The sequence below is a fragment of the Pan troglodytes genome, chromosome 6 (assembly GCF_028858775.2).
Source record: "Pan troglodytes isolate AG18354 chromosome 6, NHGRI_mPanTro3-v2.0_pri, whole genome shotgun sequence".
Classification (NCBI taxonomy): Eukaryota; Metazoa; Chordata; class Mammalia; order Primates; family Hominidae; genus Pan; species Pan troglodytes.
Genome location: NC_072404.2, coordinates 83,261,528 through 83,278,580, shown reverse-complemented (window position 1 = coordinate 83,278,580; position 17,053 = coordinate 83,261,528). Strand labels below are relative to the sequence as shown.

Sequence of the window (17,053 nt, the reverse complement as noted above, 5' to 3'; positions counted from 1 at the left end):
GTTTAAGCAATTCTCATGCCTCAGCCTCCCAAGTAGCTGGGACTACAGGCGTGCACCACCATGGCTAATTTTTCTATTTTTAATAGAGACAGGGTTTCACCACATTGCCCAGGCTGCTCTCATATGCCTGAGCTCAAGCGATCCACCAGCCTTGACCTCTCAACTTGCTGGGATTATATAGGCAAGAGCCACCCCGCCTGGCCTCTGTTTTTTTAAAGAAAGTTTTAGTGGAACACAGCCATATTCATTCATTTACATATTATCTATGGCTGTTTTGTGCCTCAGTGGCAAAACTGAGTAGCTGCCCAGCCCACAAAGGTGAAGATACTACCTGGCCCTTTACGTGAAAGTTTGTCAACCCCAGCTCTACATACTTCTTCTTTTTTTTTTTTTTTTTTTTTTTGAGACAGAGATTTGCTTTTGTCGCCCAGGCTAGAGGGCAATGGCGCAATCTCGGCTCACTGCGACCTCCACCTCCCAGGTTCAAGCAATTCTCCTGCCTCAGCCTCCCGAGTAGTTGGGATTACAGGCACCCACCACCAAGCCCAGCTAATTTTTGTATTTTTAGTAAAGACGTGGTTTCACCATGTTGGCCAGGCTGGTCTCGAACTCCTGACCACAGGTGATCCACCTACCTTGGACTCCCAAAGTGCTGGGATTACAGGCGTGAGCCACCACGCCCAGCCTCTAACTGCTTCTCTAACTCTACCTGCGTCAGCATCACCAGGAGCATTGTTTAAGCTCTACAGTGCAGCTAGGCTAAGACCTGAGATTCTGCATTTCTAGCAAGTTCACAGGAGATGCTGATGCTGCTGGCTCAGGGGCCACACTTTGAGAACCACTGCTGTAGGGTGAAATCCCCTAACTGGGCATGACTGGAGAAAAAAGGGGAGGAATATTTTTCAGATGAAGAAATTAAATCTTCATAGACATTAAGTAATGCGCCCAGGCACAGTGGCTCATGCCTGTAATCCCAGCACTATGGGAGGCCGAGGCAAATAAATCACCTGATGTCAGGAGTTCGACACAAGCCTGGCCAACATAATGAAACCCCATGTCTATTAAAAATACAAAAATTAGCCAGGTGTGGTGGTGGGCACCTGTAATCCCAGCTACTCAGGAGGCTGAGGCAGGAGAATCACTTAAACCCTGGAGCTGGAGGTTGCAGTGAGCCAAGATCACACCATTGCACTCCAGCCTGGGCAACAAGAGCAAAACTCCATTAAAAAAAAAAAAAAAGATATTAACCAATGCACTGAGGTCACACAGCTAATAAGAGATTTCTCTGATTCCGAAACCCATACTCTCTGCTCTTGACCTTTTGGTTGGATCGCCCATCGTCTACCAGCATAGCACACTGCCATCAATAACAACCCTTCCTTGATTAAGAGATTCGAAATACGGGGGAAGGCTGGGCATATCTGTAATCCTAGTACTTTGGGAGACTGAGGCCAGGAGTTCCAGACCCGCCTGGGCAACACAGTGAGACCATATCTCTATAAAAAATCTTTTGGCCGGGCGCGGTGGCTCATGCCTATAATCCTAGCACTTTGGGAGGCCGAGGCGGGCGGATCACGAGGTCAAGAGATCGAGACCATCCTGGCTAACACGGTGAAACCCCATCTCTACTAAAACTACAAAAAATTAGCCGGGCGTGGTGGCGTGTGCCTGTAGTCCCAGCTACTCAGGAGACTGAAGCAGGAGAATGGTGTGAACCCGGGAGGCGGAGCTTGCAGTGAGCCGAGATCGCGCCACTGCACTCCAGCCTGGGTGACAGAGCGAGACTCCGTCTCAAAAAAAAAAAAAAAAAAAATCTTTTAAAATTAGCAGGGCATGGCAGCACATGCCTATAGTCTCAGCTACTTTAGGAGGCTGAGGAAAGAGGATCACTTGAGCCCGGGAGGTTGAAATTGCACCACTGCACTCCAGAGCCTGGGTGAGAGAATGAGAGCCTGTCTCAATAAAATAAATTTAAAAAAAATAAAAATAGTAGGGATCAGGCACAGTCGCTCACGCCTATAATCCCAGCACTTTGGGAGGCCAAGGCAGGTGGATCACTTGAGGCCAGGAATTTGAGACCAGCCTGGCCAACGTGGTGAAACCTCAACTCTAGCAAAAAAAAAAAAAAAAAAAAAAAAATTAGCTGGGCATGGTGGCGCATGCCTGTAAATCCCAGCTACTTGGGAGGCTGAGGCAGGAGAATCACTTGAACCTGGAGACAGACACTGCACTGAACTGAGATTGCACGACTACACTCCAGCCTGGGTGACACAGTGAGACTCCATCTCAAAAAAAAAAAAAAGAAAAGAAAATTGTGGGAAGGAGTGAACTTCCAACCACCCAAGCTTTCTCACCTCTAGCCCTGCCCCAGGAGAATTTAACACACCTGAAGAACAAGCCCCACACCACGTGAGAATCAGTGAACCTCACCCCACATTCAGTTCTCTGATTCACACTGGAATTCAACTAACTGAAATCCCTTAGCACGAAAATTAAATTTATTCTGAAGATTCTAGTTATCTAATTAAATTTACTGTGAAGATTGCAGATCAGTTAAATTTGAGAGTTTTGATTGAAGAAAAAGACAATTACCAACCTCTTCTATCAGATGATCATCTGGATCATATTCTTTTAGATTAATAATGGCCACAGGCAGATCCAGGGACGTAACTGCTTCAGCAAGAACTGTTGCAAATCCCTAATAGGACAAAAAAAAAACATCAAATAAAGTCTTCAATGAGCCAAATATAGCCCTCATTTACCCCTGTTGGCACAAGAATGTGGCATTCCTCATGAAAAATGTTTTCAGTGACTGATATGAACCCAAATTCTATCCGCACTCTTACCATTTTCTTGGGCACCATTACCGAGATCATTCAATTGTGTTGTTCTCACCCGATCAGGGTTTACATAGGACTGAATCTAATTTGGCTTTGGATGATCAATCTGCCTTGCCCTACTAGAATAAACATATCAGCCAGGCAAGATGGCTCATGCCTGTAATCCCAGCACTTTGGGAGGCTGAAGTGGGAGGATCACTTGAGGCCAAGCCTGGGCAACAAAGTGAGACCTCATCTTTATAAAAAAATTTAAAAATTAGCCAGGTGTGATGGTACACACCTGTAGTCCCAGCTACTCAAGAGGCTGAGACGGAAGGATCCCCTGAGCCCAGGGGTTAGAGGATACAGTGAGCTATGATCACACCAATGCACTCCAGCCTGGGCCACAGACTGAGATCCTGTCTCATAAAGAAAATAACATATTAAAAAACAATAAACACAAAGAAGTGCAAAAAGAAATAGTGAAGAATGGGCTGGGCACAGTGGCTCACACCTGTAATCCCAGTACCTTGGGAGGCCGATGCGGTTGGATCACTTGAGGTCAGGAATTCGAGACCAGCCTGACCAACATGGTAAAACCCCATCTCTACTAAAAATACAAAATTAGCCAAGCGTGGTGGCACACACCTATAATCCCAGCCACTCGGGAGGCTGAGGCAGGAGAATCACTTGAATCCAGGAGGCAGAGGTTGCAGTGAGCCAAGATTGCACCATTGCACTCCAGCCTGGGCAACAAAACTCCATCTCCAAAATAAATAAATAAAGAAAAGAAAAGAAAGAGTGAAGAGTGAAAAGAATGGGAAACATGAAAAGAAGCCAGTTGACAGACAGGAAAAAGCCCTAGGGAAGAGTTCACAGGGCTGTCAGAACCCCAGAGAAGCTCTGGGTTGGGAGCAGCCACTACAACAAAAGATGGAATGAATATCTTTTGTACGCTAATGAGATGACTTACTGGGGCGAGGCCTCAGGTAGCTTCAGGACAGAGGCTCATTGCCAGAGAAACTGATGAGAGGTTAAACTCAGCACCTCCTACCCCAGCCCCAACAGGGAACACTAAGGAAAGAAGAGGGGCTGGAGATTGAGCTTAATCACCAGGGCCAATAATTTAATCAATCGTGCCTATGTAATGGAGCCTCCAAGAAAAACCCCTGAACAATGGAGACTGTTGACTTGGTGAACATACCAACGTGCTGGGGAGAAGACACGGCCAGAAACGGCCTGGAAGCCCTGCTCAACCCCCACCCCTCCATAGCTGGCCCTGTGCAGCTCTTCCATTCGGCCGTTCCTGAGTTGCATCCTTTATAATAAACCAGTAAACATAAGTCAAGCAACTTCCTGAGGTCTGTGAGTCATCCTATAGAACCTGAGGAGGCAGTGGTGTGGAACCCTAAATTTAAAGCTGGGACTTGTGACTGGTGTCTGAAGTGGGGGCAGTCTTGTGGGCTAATGATAACTCCCAATAGTAAGCATGAGAACTGGTATAGAAAAAGGACAGGTTGGCCGGGCGTGGTGGCTCACACCTGTAATCCCAACACTTTGGGAAGCCGAGGCGGACAGATCACCTGAGGTCAGGAGTTCGAGACCGGCCTGACCAACATGGTGAAACCCCATCTCTACTAAAAATACAAAAATTAGCCGGGAGTGGTGGTGGGCACCTGTAATCCCAGCTACCTACCTGGGAGGCTGAGGGAGGAGAACTGCTCGAACCCAGGAGGCGGAGGTTGCAGTGAGCCGAGATCGTGCCACTGCACTCCAGCCTAGACAACAGAGCGAGACTCCATTTCAAAAAAAAAGAAAAAAGGTATTTGGGGGTCAGAAAACAGTACTGCAGCAGGCCTCAAGGACTGATATGGTTTGGATATTCGTCCCCTCCAAATATCATTAACACGTAATCTCCAGTGTTGGAAGTGAGCTCGAATAGGAGGTGTTTGGGTCATGGGGGTGGGTCCCTCATGAGTGGCTTTGTTACCAGTGGAGGGTCTTGACTAGGAGCTGTCCAGGTTCTTCACATGTTGAACAAAGAATTGAAAAAAATGCACAAGTGAAGCAACAAAAACACAGATTTATTGATGGGAAGGTACACTCTACAGAGAGGAGGCAGGCTTGAGCAAGTGGCTCAAGAGCTCCAGTTGTAATGTTCCTTGGGTTTTTATTAAGCTAGAAGTATTTGGTAACACCCCCAGGTACCCTTTGGAGGCTTCCAATTGGTTACACCCTATGCAAATGAAGAATTGGCTCATGGCCAATCACAGGCTGCAGTGGAGTTACACCCTCTGCAAATAAAGAATTAGCCCACAGCCAATCAGAGGCTAAAGCTTTCCTTTCAGTTTAATTCAAGGAAGTCAGCCACAGGTTGGCCTTAGGCTCTGTCTCCAGACTCTACTTTCCTACCTCAGCTTGCCGCCCTCCCCTTGGTGTTGAGTTCTTGCCCTATTAGTTCATAGCTGGCTGTTTAAAAAAAAAAAAAGCCTCACATCTCTCCCTACTCCTTTGCTCCCTCTCTCACCATGTGGTACCTATTCCTCCATGGGTGGAAGCTTCCTGAAGCTTCGCCAGAAGCCAAGTGGATGTTGGCACCATGCTTGTACAGTCTGCAGAACCATGAACCAAATAAACCTCTTTTCTTTATAAATCACAGTATTAGTCCATTCTTGCATTGCTATAAAAAAATACCCGGCCGGGCATGGTGGCTCATGCCTGTAATCCCAGCACTTTGGGAGGCTGAGGCGGGTGGATCACTTGAGGTCAGGAGTTCGAGACCAGCCTGGGCAACATGGTGAAACCCCATCTCTACCCAAAATACAAAAAATTAGCTGGGCGTGGTGGCATATACCTGTGGTCCAGCTACTTGGGAGGCTGAGGTGGAAGGATCGCTTGAGCCTGGGAGGCAGAGGCTGCAGTGAGCCGAGACCACACCACTGCACTCCAGCCTGGGCAACTGAGCGAGACTCCATCTCAAAAAAAAAAAGGAAAAAAGAAATACTTGAGACTGGGCAATTTATTAAAAAAAGACGTTTAATTGGCTCACAGTTCTGCAGACTATACAGGAAGTGTAACGACATCTGCTTCTGAGGAGGCCTCAGGGAGCTTCCAATCTTGGTGGAAGGCAAAGGAGGAGCAGGCACATGACATGGCAGGAACAAGAGAGAGAAGGAGGAGGTGCCACACACTTTTCAACAGCCAGATCTCATGAGAACTCACTCACTGTCACGAGGACGGTACAAGGGAGATGGTGCTAAAACACTCATGCGAAATCTGCCCTCAAGATCTAAGCACCTCCCGCCAAGCCCCACCTCCAACACTGGGGACTACGATTCGACATCAGATTTGGTGGGGACACAGATCCAAACCATATCAATTACCCAGCTGCAGGTATTCCTTTATGGCAATGCAAAAGAGACTAACACAAGGATAAAGTGAGATTTGAGCCAAAGCTGAAGGAACTGGGAGAACCATGAGGTTATCCCAGGTGGCAGGAACAGTGAACTGCAAAGGCCCAGTGGAGGTTATTAAGACTGAAAAAAAGGGAACCAAGGAGATGGGGTAAGAGAGTTAACAAAGAGCCACACGTGTAGGATCTCTGGGCCACTGTGAGGACTCAAGCATTGACTCTTGAATGAAGGGGTCAGCGCAGGGTTTTAAGCAGAGGGATGACATGATTTCACCTAAGTTTTCAAACAGTCATGGAGGTTGCTGAGTTGAGAGTATACTAGAGTCAGAAGAGGGCCGAGTGGTACTGAATCAGAAAGACTGTCTTAGTCCATTTTGCTATAAAGGAGTACCTGAGACTGGGTAATCTATGTCTTTTATTTTTTTGAGAGAAGGTCTCATTCTGTCGCCCAGGCTGAAGTGCAGTGGCACAGTCACGGCTTACTGCAGCCTTGACCTCCTGGGCTCAAGCAATCCTCCCACTTCAGCCGCCCGAGTAGCTAGGACTACAGGCACACGCCACCATGCCTGACTAAATTTTGAATTTTTTGTAGAGATAGAGTTTTGCCATGTTGCACAGGTTGGTCTCGAACTCCTGGGCTCAAGTGATCCACCTGCCTTGGCCTCCCAAAGTGCTGGGATTATAGGCGTGAGCCACTGTGCCTAGCCCAATCTATGTTTTAAAAAGGTTTATTTAATGCAGAGAACCCCAGTGAGATATTACATAAGATGGCCATCCCCAAGACACAAAATCATCAGATTCTCCAAAGTCGAAATGAAAGACAAAATGTTAAAGGCAGCTAGAGAGAAGGGGCAGGTCAGCTACATAGGGAATCCCATCAGGGTAACAGTGGACCTGTCAGCAGAAACCCTACAATCCAGAAGAGATTGGGGCCTATATTGAGCATTCTTAAAGAAAAGAAATTTCAAGCAGGGCATGGTGGCTCACATCTGTAATCCCAGCACTTCGGGAGGCCAAGATGGGTGGATTACCTGAGGTCAGGAGTTAGAGACCAGCCTGACCAACATGGTGAAACCCCATCTCTACTAAAAATGCAAAAATTAGCCAGATGTGGTGGCGCACACCTGTAGTCCCAGCTACTCGGGAGGCTGAGGCAGGAGAATCACTTGAACCCGGGAGGCAAAGGTTGCAGTGAGCTGAGATCGCACCACTGCACTCCAGCCTGGGTGACAGAGAAAGACTCTGTCTCAAAAAAGAAAACAAGAAATTTCAACCAAGAATTTCATATCCAGCCAAATTAAGCTTCATAAGCGAAGGAGAAACAAGATCCTTTCAGGCAAACAAATGCTAAGGGAATTTATTACAACCAGACCTGCCTTACAAGAGGTCCTTAAGGAAGTGCTAACTATGTAAAGGAAAAACTGTTATGGGCCACCATAAAAAGGTTTATTTGGTTCACAATTCTGATATCTGAAAAAGTTCAAGATTGGACATCTACATCTGGTGAGGGCTCCAGGCTGCTTCTACTCCTGGCAGAGTAGAAGTGAAAGGGAGCTGGCAAGCACAAAGATCACACAGCAAGAGAAGAAACAAGAGTGCAGGAGAGGTTCCAGGCTCTTCTTATCAACAAGCTCTCTTGGGAACTAAGACAGCAAGAACTCACTCACCCCTCCCCCAGGGATTCATCTATTCAGGAGGGATCTGCCCCCAGGACCCAAACACCTCCCATTAGGCCCATCACCAATGCGAGGGATCAAATTTCAACATCAGTTTTGGGGGAACAAACAACAAATTATAGCAGAAGTCAATGGTGAGATGACTGTCCGAATCCAGACAAAATATCATGGCAGTGTCAAAGCTGTGAGAATCAACAACATGGAGTTACTTATGCGAAAATATCCCTGACAGTAAGAGCTACGGAAGACAAAGAATTAGCACACTTAGATTGTTTTTTTTTTTTTTTTTTGAGACAAGGTTTCACTCTGTCCCCCAGGCTGGAGTGCAGTGGCGCCATCTTGGCTCACTGCAACCTCTGCCTCCCGGGTTCAAGTGATTCTCGCGCCTTAGCCTCCCATGTAGCTGGGATTACAGGCATGTGCCAGCACACCAGGCTAATTTTTGTATTTTTTAGTACAAATGGGGTTTTGCCATGTTGGCCAGGCTAATCTCAAACTCCTGACCTCAAGTGACCCACCTGCCTCAGCCTCCTAAACTGCTGGGATTACAGGCGTGAGCCATCACACCTGGCCTCACACTCAAATTCCTGATAATGAGAAAGATTCTACAAAAAATACAACCTTGCACAAAGACCACTGCAACCTTACACAAAAAATACTACTGCAAGGACATCTGCCCAGCAACTTCATGTCCAACCTTGGATTGTGTCACCTTTGTTATTAACCTTTGTAGGCAAGAATAATTATTTCAAAACAATTCTGTAATCCTCATTTTTTCCCTTAAAAATCTTTGCCTTCCTTTACTTCCCTGAATACATGCAGTTTACTATGGCAATTGTATCCCCATTGCAATGTACGTGCTATTCCCAAACAAACATCTTTTCTTTTGGAGAGCCTCTCTATGGTATTTAGGTTGACAATGGCATGGACCAGGGGAGTAGCAGTGAAGGTGGTAAGAAGTGATTGGAAACTGAATCTATTCTTAAAGTAGAACAAACAGAATCTGCTGACAAACTGGACATGGGTTGTATAAAAAGAAGTCAAAAGGTGTTTTGGACCAAGCAATTGGAAGGATAAAGTTGTCATTTACTGAAATTGTAAGGATTACAAGTAGAGCAGGCTTGGGCAGAAAATTGGGAGTTCAGTTTTGAGCAAACTGATGTTAAGATGCTTACTAGACATTCATATGATGCTCTAAGAAAGGTAACTCGATATGAAAGTCTGGAGTTGAGAGAAACAGTTAAGATTAGAAACAGAAATTTAGGGCCAGGCACGTGGCTCAAGCCTGTAATCCTAACACTTTCAGTGGCCGAGGCGGGTGAATCACTTGAGGCTAGGAGTTTGAGACCAGCCTGGCCAACATGCAGAAACCCCGTCTCCCCTAAAAATACAAAAATCCCAGCACTTTGGGAGGCCAACACCACTGCACTCCAGCCTGGGTGACAGAGTAAGACCCTGTCTCAAAAAAAAAGAAAAAAAAAAAGAAGAAGAAGAAAAAAGAAGAAGAAAAAGAAAAAGTTACAAAAATATAAGAGAAAAGATCTGAGACACAGAAGACGATCCAAAAGGTAGAACATCCCACAGGAATCCCAGAAAAAAAGAAAAGGGAAAAAAAATTCATCCAAGAAATATTAACAGAACTAATGCACACAAATCGTCAAAATGCATACAAATTGTCAAAACAAAAAAAATCAAGTATACAGAACAATAGCTGAAAAAGATCCAAATAGTCACCTTCCCATAAAATTTCCAGAAATCAAGGACAAAGAAATGATCCGAAAATCTTCCAGAAACAAAATAATCAAGTCATCTACAAATTTGCCTTCTCATTAGCAATACTAACATGCTGGAAGACAATGAAGTTATGCCTTCTGAGGCAAAAGTTTTTAATAGTCTTCTATACACGACCAAATCCGAATCAATCAAATCCAACAGCAGAATGAAGAAATATTGAGATGGGCTGGGCACAGTGGCTCACACCTGTAATCCTATCCTGTAATCCTAGCCCAATATTGAGATGGGCTGGGCATGGTGATTCATGCCTCTAACCCTAGACAGAAGGATCGCTTGAGGCCAGGAGTCAAGACCAGCCTGGGCAACATAAGGAGACCCCATCTCTACAAAAAAAAAATTTTTAATTAGCCCAGCATGGTGGCACAAGCCCATATTCTCATCTACCCAGGAGGGTGAGGCAGGAGAATTGCTGAAGCCCAAGAGGTCGAGGCTGCAGTGAACTAAAATCATGCCACTGCACTCCAGCTTGGGTGACAGAGCAAGACCCTATCTCTTTTTTTCTTCTTTCCTTTTTTTTTTTGTTTGAGACAGGTTCTCACTCTGCCACCCAGGCTGGAGTGCAGTGGTGCAATCTAGGCTCACTGCAACCTCCACCTCCCAGATTCAAGCAATTCTCCTGCCTCAGCCTCCCAAGTAGCTGGAATTACAGGCGTGCACCACCACGCCCAGCTAATTTTTTGTATTTTTAGTAGAAATGGCGTTTTGCTTTGTTGCCGAGGCTGGTCTTGAACTCCTGGCCTCAAGTGGTCTGCCTACCTCGGCCTCCCAAAGTGCTGAGATTACAGGCGTGAGCCACCACGCCGGGCCAAGACCTCGTCTCTTAAAAAATAAAAATAAAGGCCGGGCACGGTGGCTCACGCCTGTAATCCCAACACTTTGGGAGGCCAAGGCAGGCAGATCACGAGGTCAGGAGTTCGAGACCAGTCAGACCACCATGGTGAAACCCCACCTCTACTAAAAATACAAAAACTAGCTGGGCGTAGTGGTGGGCGCCTATAGTCCCAGCTACTCAGGAGGCTGAGGCAGAAGAATCGCTTGAACCCGGGAAGCAGAGGTTGCAGTGAGCCGAGATCGCGCCACTGCACTCCAGCCTGGCGACACAGCGAGACTCCATCTCAAAAAAATAAATAAATAAAAAATAAATGAAATAAAATAAATAAAAATAAATTCAGATGGCGCAGCTTTAAGATGGAAGATGGCTATCTACCCCAAAATCAACTATGATATGGACAGCAACATTAAGCCACTGAGACTTGAGGGCTGTTTGTATAAACTAATTAATATAGTCAATAACTTTTGTGTAATGTTGATAAATCTAGAAACGCAGCATAAGCATCAGAGGAACTAAAAATAGAAATAGTTAAAAGGTTTCTGGAGAGTACATTTCATTATTAACTTTCTGTACACCTGGATTTGTTACCATCTGCAAGTATTCGTTTGATCTTTTTGATCATTTTTTTAAAAAACGTAAAAACATGCATAAAGAGGCTCTGAAAAAGGTTTTTTATGAGTAACATTAAAAGGACTTTGCTTTGGCTGCTCAGACACCTTTTTGCTTTTTTTCAGGTTTCCCACCTCCATTGCTTAAGGTTTAACTTAACAAGTGACCTTCGACTGTAAAATGAAGCAAAGTATCTGCACTCAAGTAGTGAAAACCTAAGAAGTACTATTCTGCGCAATTTCCACAAGAGGGCAGTAGAACCCTCTGAAGTAGTCCACAAAAATAACAGACCTTGATTTTTCCCCTAATTTATTTTCATGCTAGCCTTCCTTAAAATCTTTTCCTAGAAAGCACTAACTACCTGTGACCTGGCTAGGCCTGGTGGCTCATGCCTATCATCTCAGCACTTTGAGGGCCAAGGTGGGTGAATATCTTGAAGCCAGGAATTCAAGACCAGCCTGGACAAGATTGCAAGATCTTGTCTCTACAAAAAAATAAAATAAATTTTTTGGCTGGGAGCGGTGCCTCACGCCTGTAATCCCAGCACTTTAGGAGGCTGAGGCGGGTGACTCATCTGAGGTCAGGAGTTCGAGAGCAGCCTGGCCAATATGGTGAAACCTCGTCTCTACTAAAAATACAAAAATTAACCAGATGTGATGGCAGGCACCTGTAATCCCAGCTACTAGGGAGGCTGAGGCAGGAGAATTGCTCGAACCCAGGAGGCGGAGGTTGTGGTGAGCCGAGATCACACCACTGCACTCCAGGCTGGGGGACAGAGTGAGATACCATCTCAAAAATAAAATAATTTTTTTTAAATAGCTGTGACCTTGTAACACAGAAACAGGTAGCATCTAGATATAATTAGAGAATGGGACTGGGCACGGTGGCTCACGACTGTAATCCCAACACTTTAGGAGGCCAGGTGGGCAGATTGCTTGAGCCCAAGAGTTTAAGACCAGCCTGGGCAACATGGCAAAACCCCATCTCTACAAAAAATACAAAAATTAGCTGGGTATGGTGGCATGCACCTATAGTCCCAGATAGGAGGCTGAGGTGGGAGGATGCCTTGAGCCCGAGAGGCAGAGGTTGCAGTGAGTGAAGATGGCACAACTGCACTCCAGCCTGGGCAACAGAGAGAGACCCTGTCTCCAAAAAAAAAAAAAAAAAAAAAAGCAAAAAGGAGAAATCAAAGTACATACCAGATAATCTCACTAAATCCTCACTAAGACCTACTTGCGCTGCATGTGCCATTAAGATATACGGGGTTTAACCTGTAATTTAACTTTGACAAAGTTATGAAATGGTTTTTCTAATATCTTTTTGAAAAAGTCATGGAGGCCATGGGGTTGGCTTGAAACCAGCTTTAGGGGGTTCGATTCCTTCCTTTTATGTCTAGATTTTATGTATACGGGTTCTTCAAATGTATGGTAGGGTGGGGGGCATCCATACAGTCATTCCAGGTTTGTGGAGGGTTCTTCTACTATTAGGACTTTTCGTTTTGAAGCGAAGGCTTCTCAAATCATGAAAATTATTAATATTACTGCTGTTAGGGAAATGAATGAGCCTAAGGATGATAGGACATTTCATGTGGTGTATGCATCGGGGTAGTCCGAGTAACGTCGGGGCATTCCAGATAGGCCAAGGAAGTGTTGTGGGAAGAAGGTTAGGTTTACGCCAATGAACATGATAGCAAATTGGATTTTGGCATAGGTTTGGTCTAGGGTGTAGCCTGAGAATAGGGGAAATCAGTGAATGAAACCTCCTATGATGGCGAATACAGCTCCTATTGATAGGACGTAATGGAAGTGGGCTACGACGTAGTATGTGTCGTGTAGTACGATGTCTAATGATGAGTTTGCTAGCACAATGCCGGTTAGGCCACCTACGGTGAAGAGAAAAATGAACCCTAGGGCTCAGAGTACTGCAGCAGATCACTTCATATTGCTTCCGTGGAGTGCAGCGAGTCAGCTAAATACTTTGACGCCAGTGGGAATAGCGATGATTATGGTAGCGGAGGTGAAATAGGCTCGTGTGTCTACGTCTATTCCTATTGTAAATATATGGTGTGCTCACACAATAAACCCTAGGAAACCAATTGATATTATAGCTCAAACCATGCCTATATATCCGAATGGTTCTTTTTTTCCGGAGTAGTAAGTTACAATATGGGAAATTATTCCGAAGCCTGGCAGGATAAGAATATAAACTTCGGGGTGGCCAAAAAATCAGAATAAGTGTTGATATAGAATAGGGTCCCCTCCCCCGGCTGGGTCGAAGAAGGTGGTGTTGAGGTTACGGTCTGTTAATAGTATGGTGATGCCAGCAGCTAGGACTGGGAGGGATAGAAGTAAGACTGCTGTGATTAGGACGGATCAGACGAAAAGGGGTGTTTGGTATTGGGTTATGGCAGGGGGTTTTATATTAATGATTATTGTAATGAAGTTAATGGCTCCTAGGATAGAGGAAATGCCTGCCAGATGCAAGGAGAAGATGGTTAGATCTACGGAAGCTCCAGGGTGGGAGTAGTTTCCTGCTAAGGGAGGGTAGACTGTCCAACCTGTTCCGGCGCCGGCTTCTACTATGGCAGATGCAAGCAGAAGTAGGAGAGAAGGGGGTAGGAGTCAGAAGCTTATGTTGTTTATGCGGGGGAATGCCATATCGGGGGCACCGATTATCAAGGGAACTAGCCAGTTGCCAAAGCCTCCGATTATGATAGGCATTACTATGAAGAAGATTATTACAAACGCATGGGCTGTGACGATGACATTGTAGATGTGGTCATTACCTAGAAGGTTGCCTGGTTGGCCTAGTTCAGCCCGAATAAGGAGACTTAGAGCTGTGCCCAGGACTCCAGCTCATGCGCCGAATAGTAGATATAGTGTTCCAATATCTTTGTGGTTTGTAGAGAATAATCAGCGGTCGGCGAACATCAGTAGGATAGGGTAAAATGGCTGAGTGAAGCATTGGACTGTAAATCTAAAGACAGGGGCTAAGCCCCTTTTTACCAGCTCTGAGGTGATTTTCATATTGAATTGCAAATTCGAAGAAGCAGCTTCAAACCTGCCGGGGCTTCTCCCGCCTTTTTTTCCTGCGGCAGGAGAAGTAGATTGAAGCCAGTTGATTAGGGTGTTTAGCTGTTAACTAAGTGTTTGTGGGTTTAAGTCCCATTAATCTAGTAAGGGCTTAGCTTAATTAAAGTGGCTGATTTGCATTCAGTTGATGCAGAGTGGGGTTTTGCAGTCCTTAGCTGTTGCAGAAATTAAGTATTGTAACTTACTGAGGGCTTTGAAGGCTCTTGGTCTGTGTTTAACCTAAATTTCTATAAAATCATTAGTATGAAAGGGGAGATGGGTAGAAGCAGTGTGGTAAGGGTAATGAGTGTAGGGAGGAAGGGGGTAGGTTTTGTATGTTCAAATTGTCATTTTATTTTTACGTTGTTGGATATAGGAAGTAGTGTAATTGAGGTGGAATAGATTAGGCGTAGGTAGAAATAGAGGTTGAGGAGAGTGATGATGGCCATGATGGTGGGGATAATGAGGCTATTGTTTTTTGTGAATTCTTCGATGATAACTCATTTGGGCAAGAAGCCGGTTAGTGGGGGTAGGCCTCCTAGGGAGAGGAGGGTGGATGGAATTAGAGGAGTTAATCATGTTAGCTTGTTTCAGGTGCGAGATAGTAGTAAGGTTGTGGTGCTGGAGTTTAAGTTGAGTAACAGAAATGCGGTAGTAGTTAGGATGACGTAAATAGTTAAATTAAGAATGGTTATGTTGGGGTTGTATGGTAGAACTGCTATTATTCAGCCTATGTGGGTGATTGAGGAGTATGCTAGGATTTTGCGCAGCTGGGTTTGGTTTAGTCCACCTCAGCTGCCTGCTATAATGGATAAGATTGAAAGAGTGAGGAGGTGGTTTACGTTCAGTGATGAAGAAATTTGGTATATAATTGAGATGGGGGCTAATTTTTGTCATGTGAGGAGGAGTAGGCCGGATATTAGGGGGGTGCCTTGGGTAACTTCTGGAACTCAGAAGTGAAAGGGGGCTATTCCTAGTTTTATTGCCATGGCTATTATAATTATTAATGATGAGCACTGATTAGTAGTATTGGTCATGGTTCATTGTCCGGAGAATATGTTGTTGGAGAGGATAGCTATCAGGAGAATTATGGACGTGGTTGCTTGTGTGAGAAAATACTTGATGGCAGCTTCTGTGGAGCGAGGGCTTATTTTTTTGGTTAGAACTGGGATAAAAGCTAGCATGTTTATTTCTAGGCCTACTCAGGTAAAAAATCAGTGTGAGCTTAGCGCTGTAATGAGTGTGCCTGCAAAGATGGTAGAGTAGATGATGGGTTGGGCTAGGGGATTAATTAGTACGGGAAGGGTGTAACCAACATTTTCGGGGTATGGGCCCGATAGCTTATTTAGCTGACCTTACTTTAGGATGAGGTGTGATAGGTGGCACGGAGAATTGTGGATTCTCAGGGATGGGTTCGATTCTCATAGTCCTAGAAATAAGGGGATTTGAACTCCTATTATTTACTCTATCAAAGTAATTCTTTTATCAGACATATTTCTTAGGTTTGAGGGGGAATGCTGGAGATTGTAGTGGGTATGGAGACATATCACATGAGTGATGCTAGGGTGAGTGGTAGGAAGTTTTTTCATAGGAGGTGTATGAGTTGGTCGTAGCGAAATCGGGGATATGCTGTTTGAATTCATAGGAACAGGGAGGTTAGAAGTAGAGCTTTGGTGACAAAATATGTCGTGTAGAGTTCAGGGGAGTGTGCATTGTATGTTGTTCCTAGGAAGATTGTAGTGGTGAGGGTATTTATTATAATAATGTTTATGTATTCGGCTATGAAAAATAGGGCAAAGGGGCCTGCGGCATATTCGATGTTAAAGCCTGAGACTAATTCAGATTCTCCTTCAGTAAGGTCGAAGGGGGTTCGGTTGGTTTCTGCTAGTGTAGAGATAAATCATATTATGGCCAAGGGTCATGATGGCAGGATTAGTCAGAGGTGCTCTTGTGTTGTGATAAGGGTAGAGAGGTTGAAGGAACCACTTATTAGTAGTGTTGATAATAGAATAATGGCTAGAGTGACTTCGTATGAGATTGTTTGGGCTACTGCTCGTAATGCGCCGATCAAGGCGTAGTTCGAGTTTGATGCTCACCCTGATCAGAGGATTGAGTAAACGGCTAGGCTAGAGGTGGCTAGGATAAATAGGAGGCCTAAGTTAAGGTTGACTAGGGGGTTGGGCATGGGAAGGGGGGTTCATAATAGGAGGGCGATGGTGAGGGCTAAGGTTGGGGCGGTGATGTAGAGGGTGATGGTTGAAGTGGAGGGTTTTAGGGGTTCTTTAGTGAAGAGTTTTATGGCGTCAGCAAAAGGCTGTAGTAGTCCGTAGGGACCTACAATGTTGGGGCCTTTGCGTAGTTGTATGTAGCCTAGAATTTTTCGTTCGGTTAGCATTAGGAATGCTATTGCGATTAGGATAGGTACAATGAGGAGTAGGAGGTTGGTCATGGGTATATTGTTAAGAAGAGGAATTGAACCTCTGATTATAAAGTTTTAAGTTTTATGCGATTACCGGGCTCTGCCATCTTAACAAACCCTGTTCTTGGGTGGGTATTGGTGTGGTATTAAATTGAGATGATATCATTTATGGGGGAAGGCGCTTTGTGAAGTAGGCCTTATTTCTCTTGTCCTTTCGTACAGGGAGAAATCTAGAACAGATAGAAACCGACCTGGATTACTCCGGTCTGAACTCAGATCATGTAGGACTTTAATCGTTGAACAAACGAACCTTTAATAGCGGCTGCACCATCGGGATGTCCTGATCCAACATCGAGGTCGTAAACCCTATTGTTGATATGGACTCTGGAATAGAATTGCGCTGTTATCCCTAGGGTAACTT

The 17,053-nt window shown here is 45.1% G+C and overlaps 1 protein-coding gene across 1 annotated transcript in view; it reads right to left on the bottom strand.

Moving 5' to 3' along the window:
* The window catches only part of TYW1B (tRNA-yW synthesizing protein 1 homolog B), a 265,501-nt gene that overhangs the window by 245,080 nt on the left and 3,368 nt on the right, over positions 1–17,053 (bottom strand). The window contains 1 exon segment of the mRNA XM_054687593.2: positions 2,597–2,698. Coding sequence (XP_054543568.2) covers positions 2,597–2,698 — 102 coding nt within the window.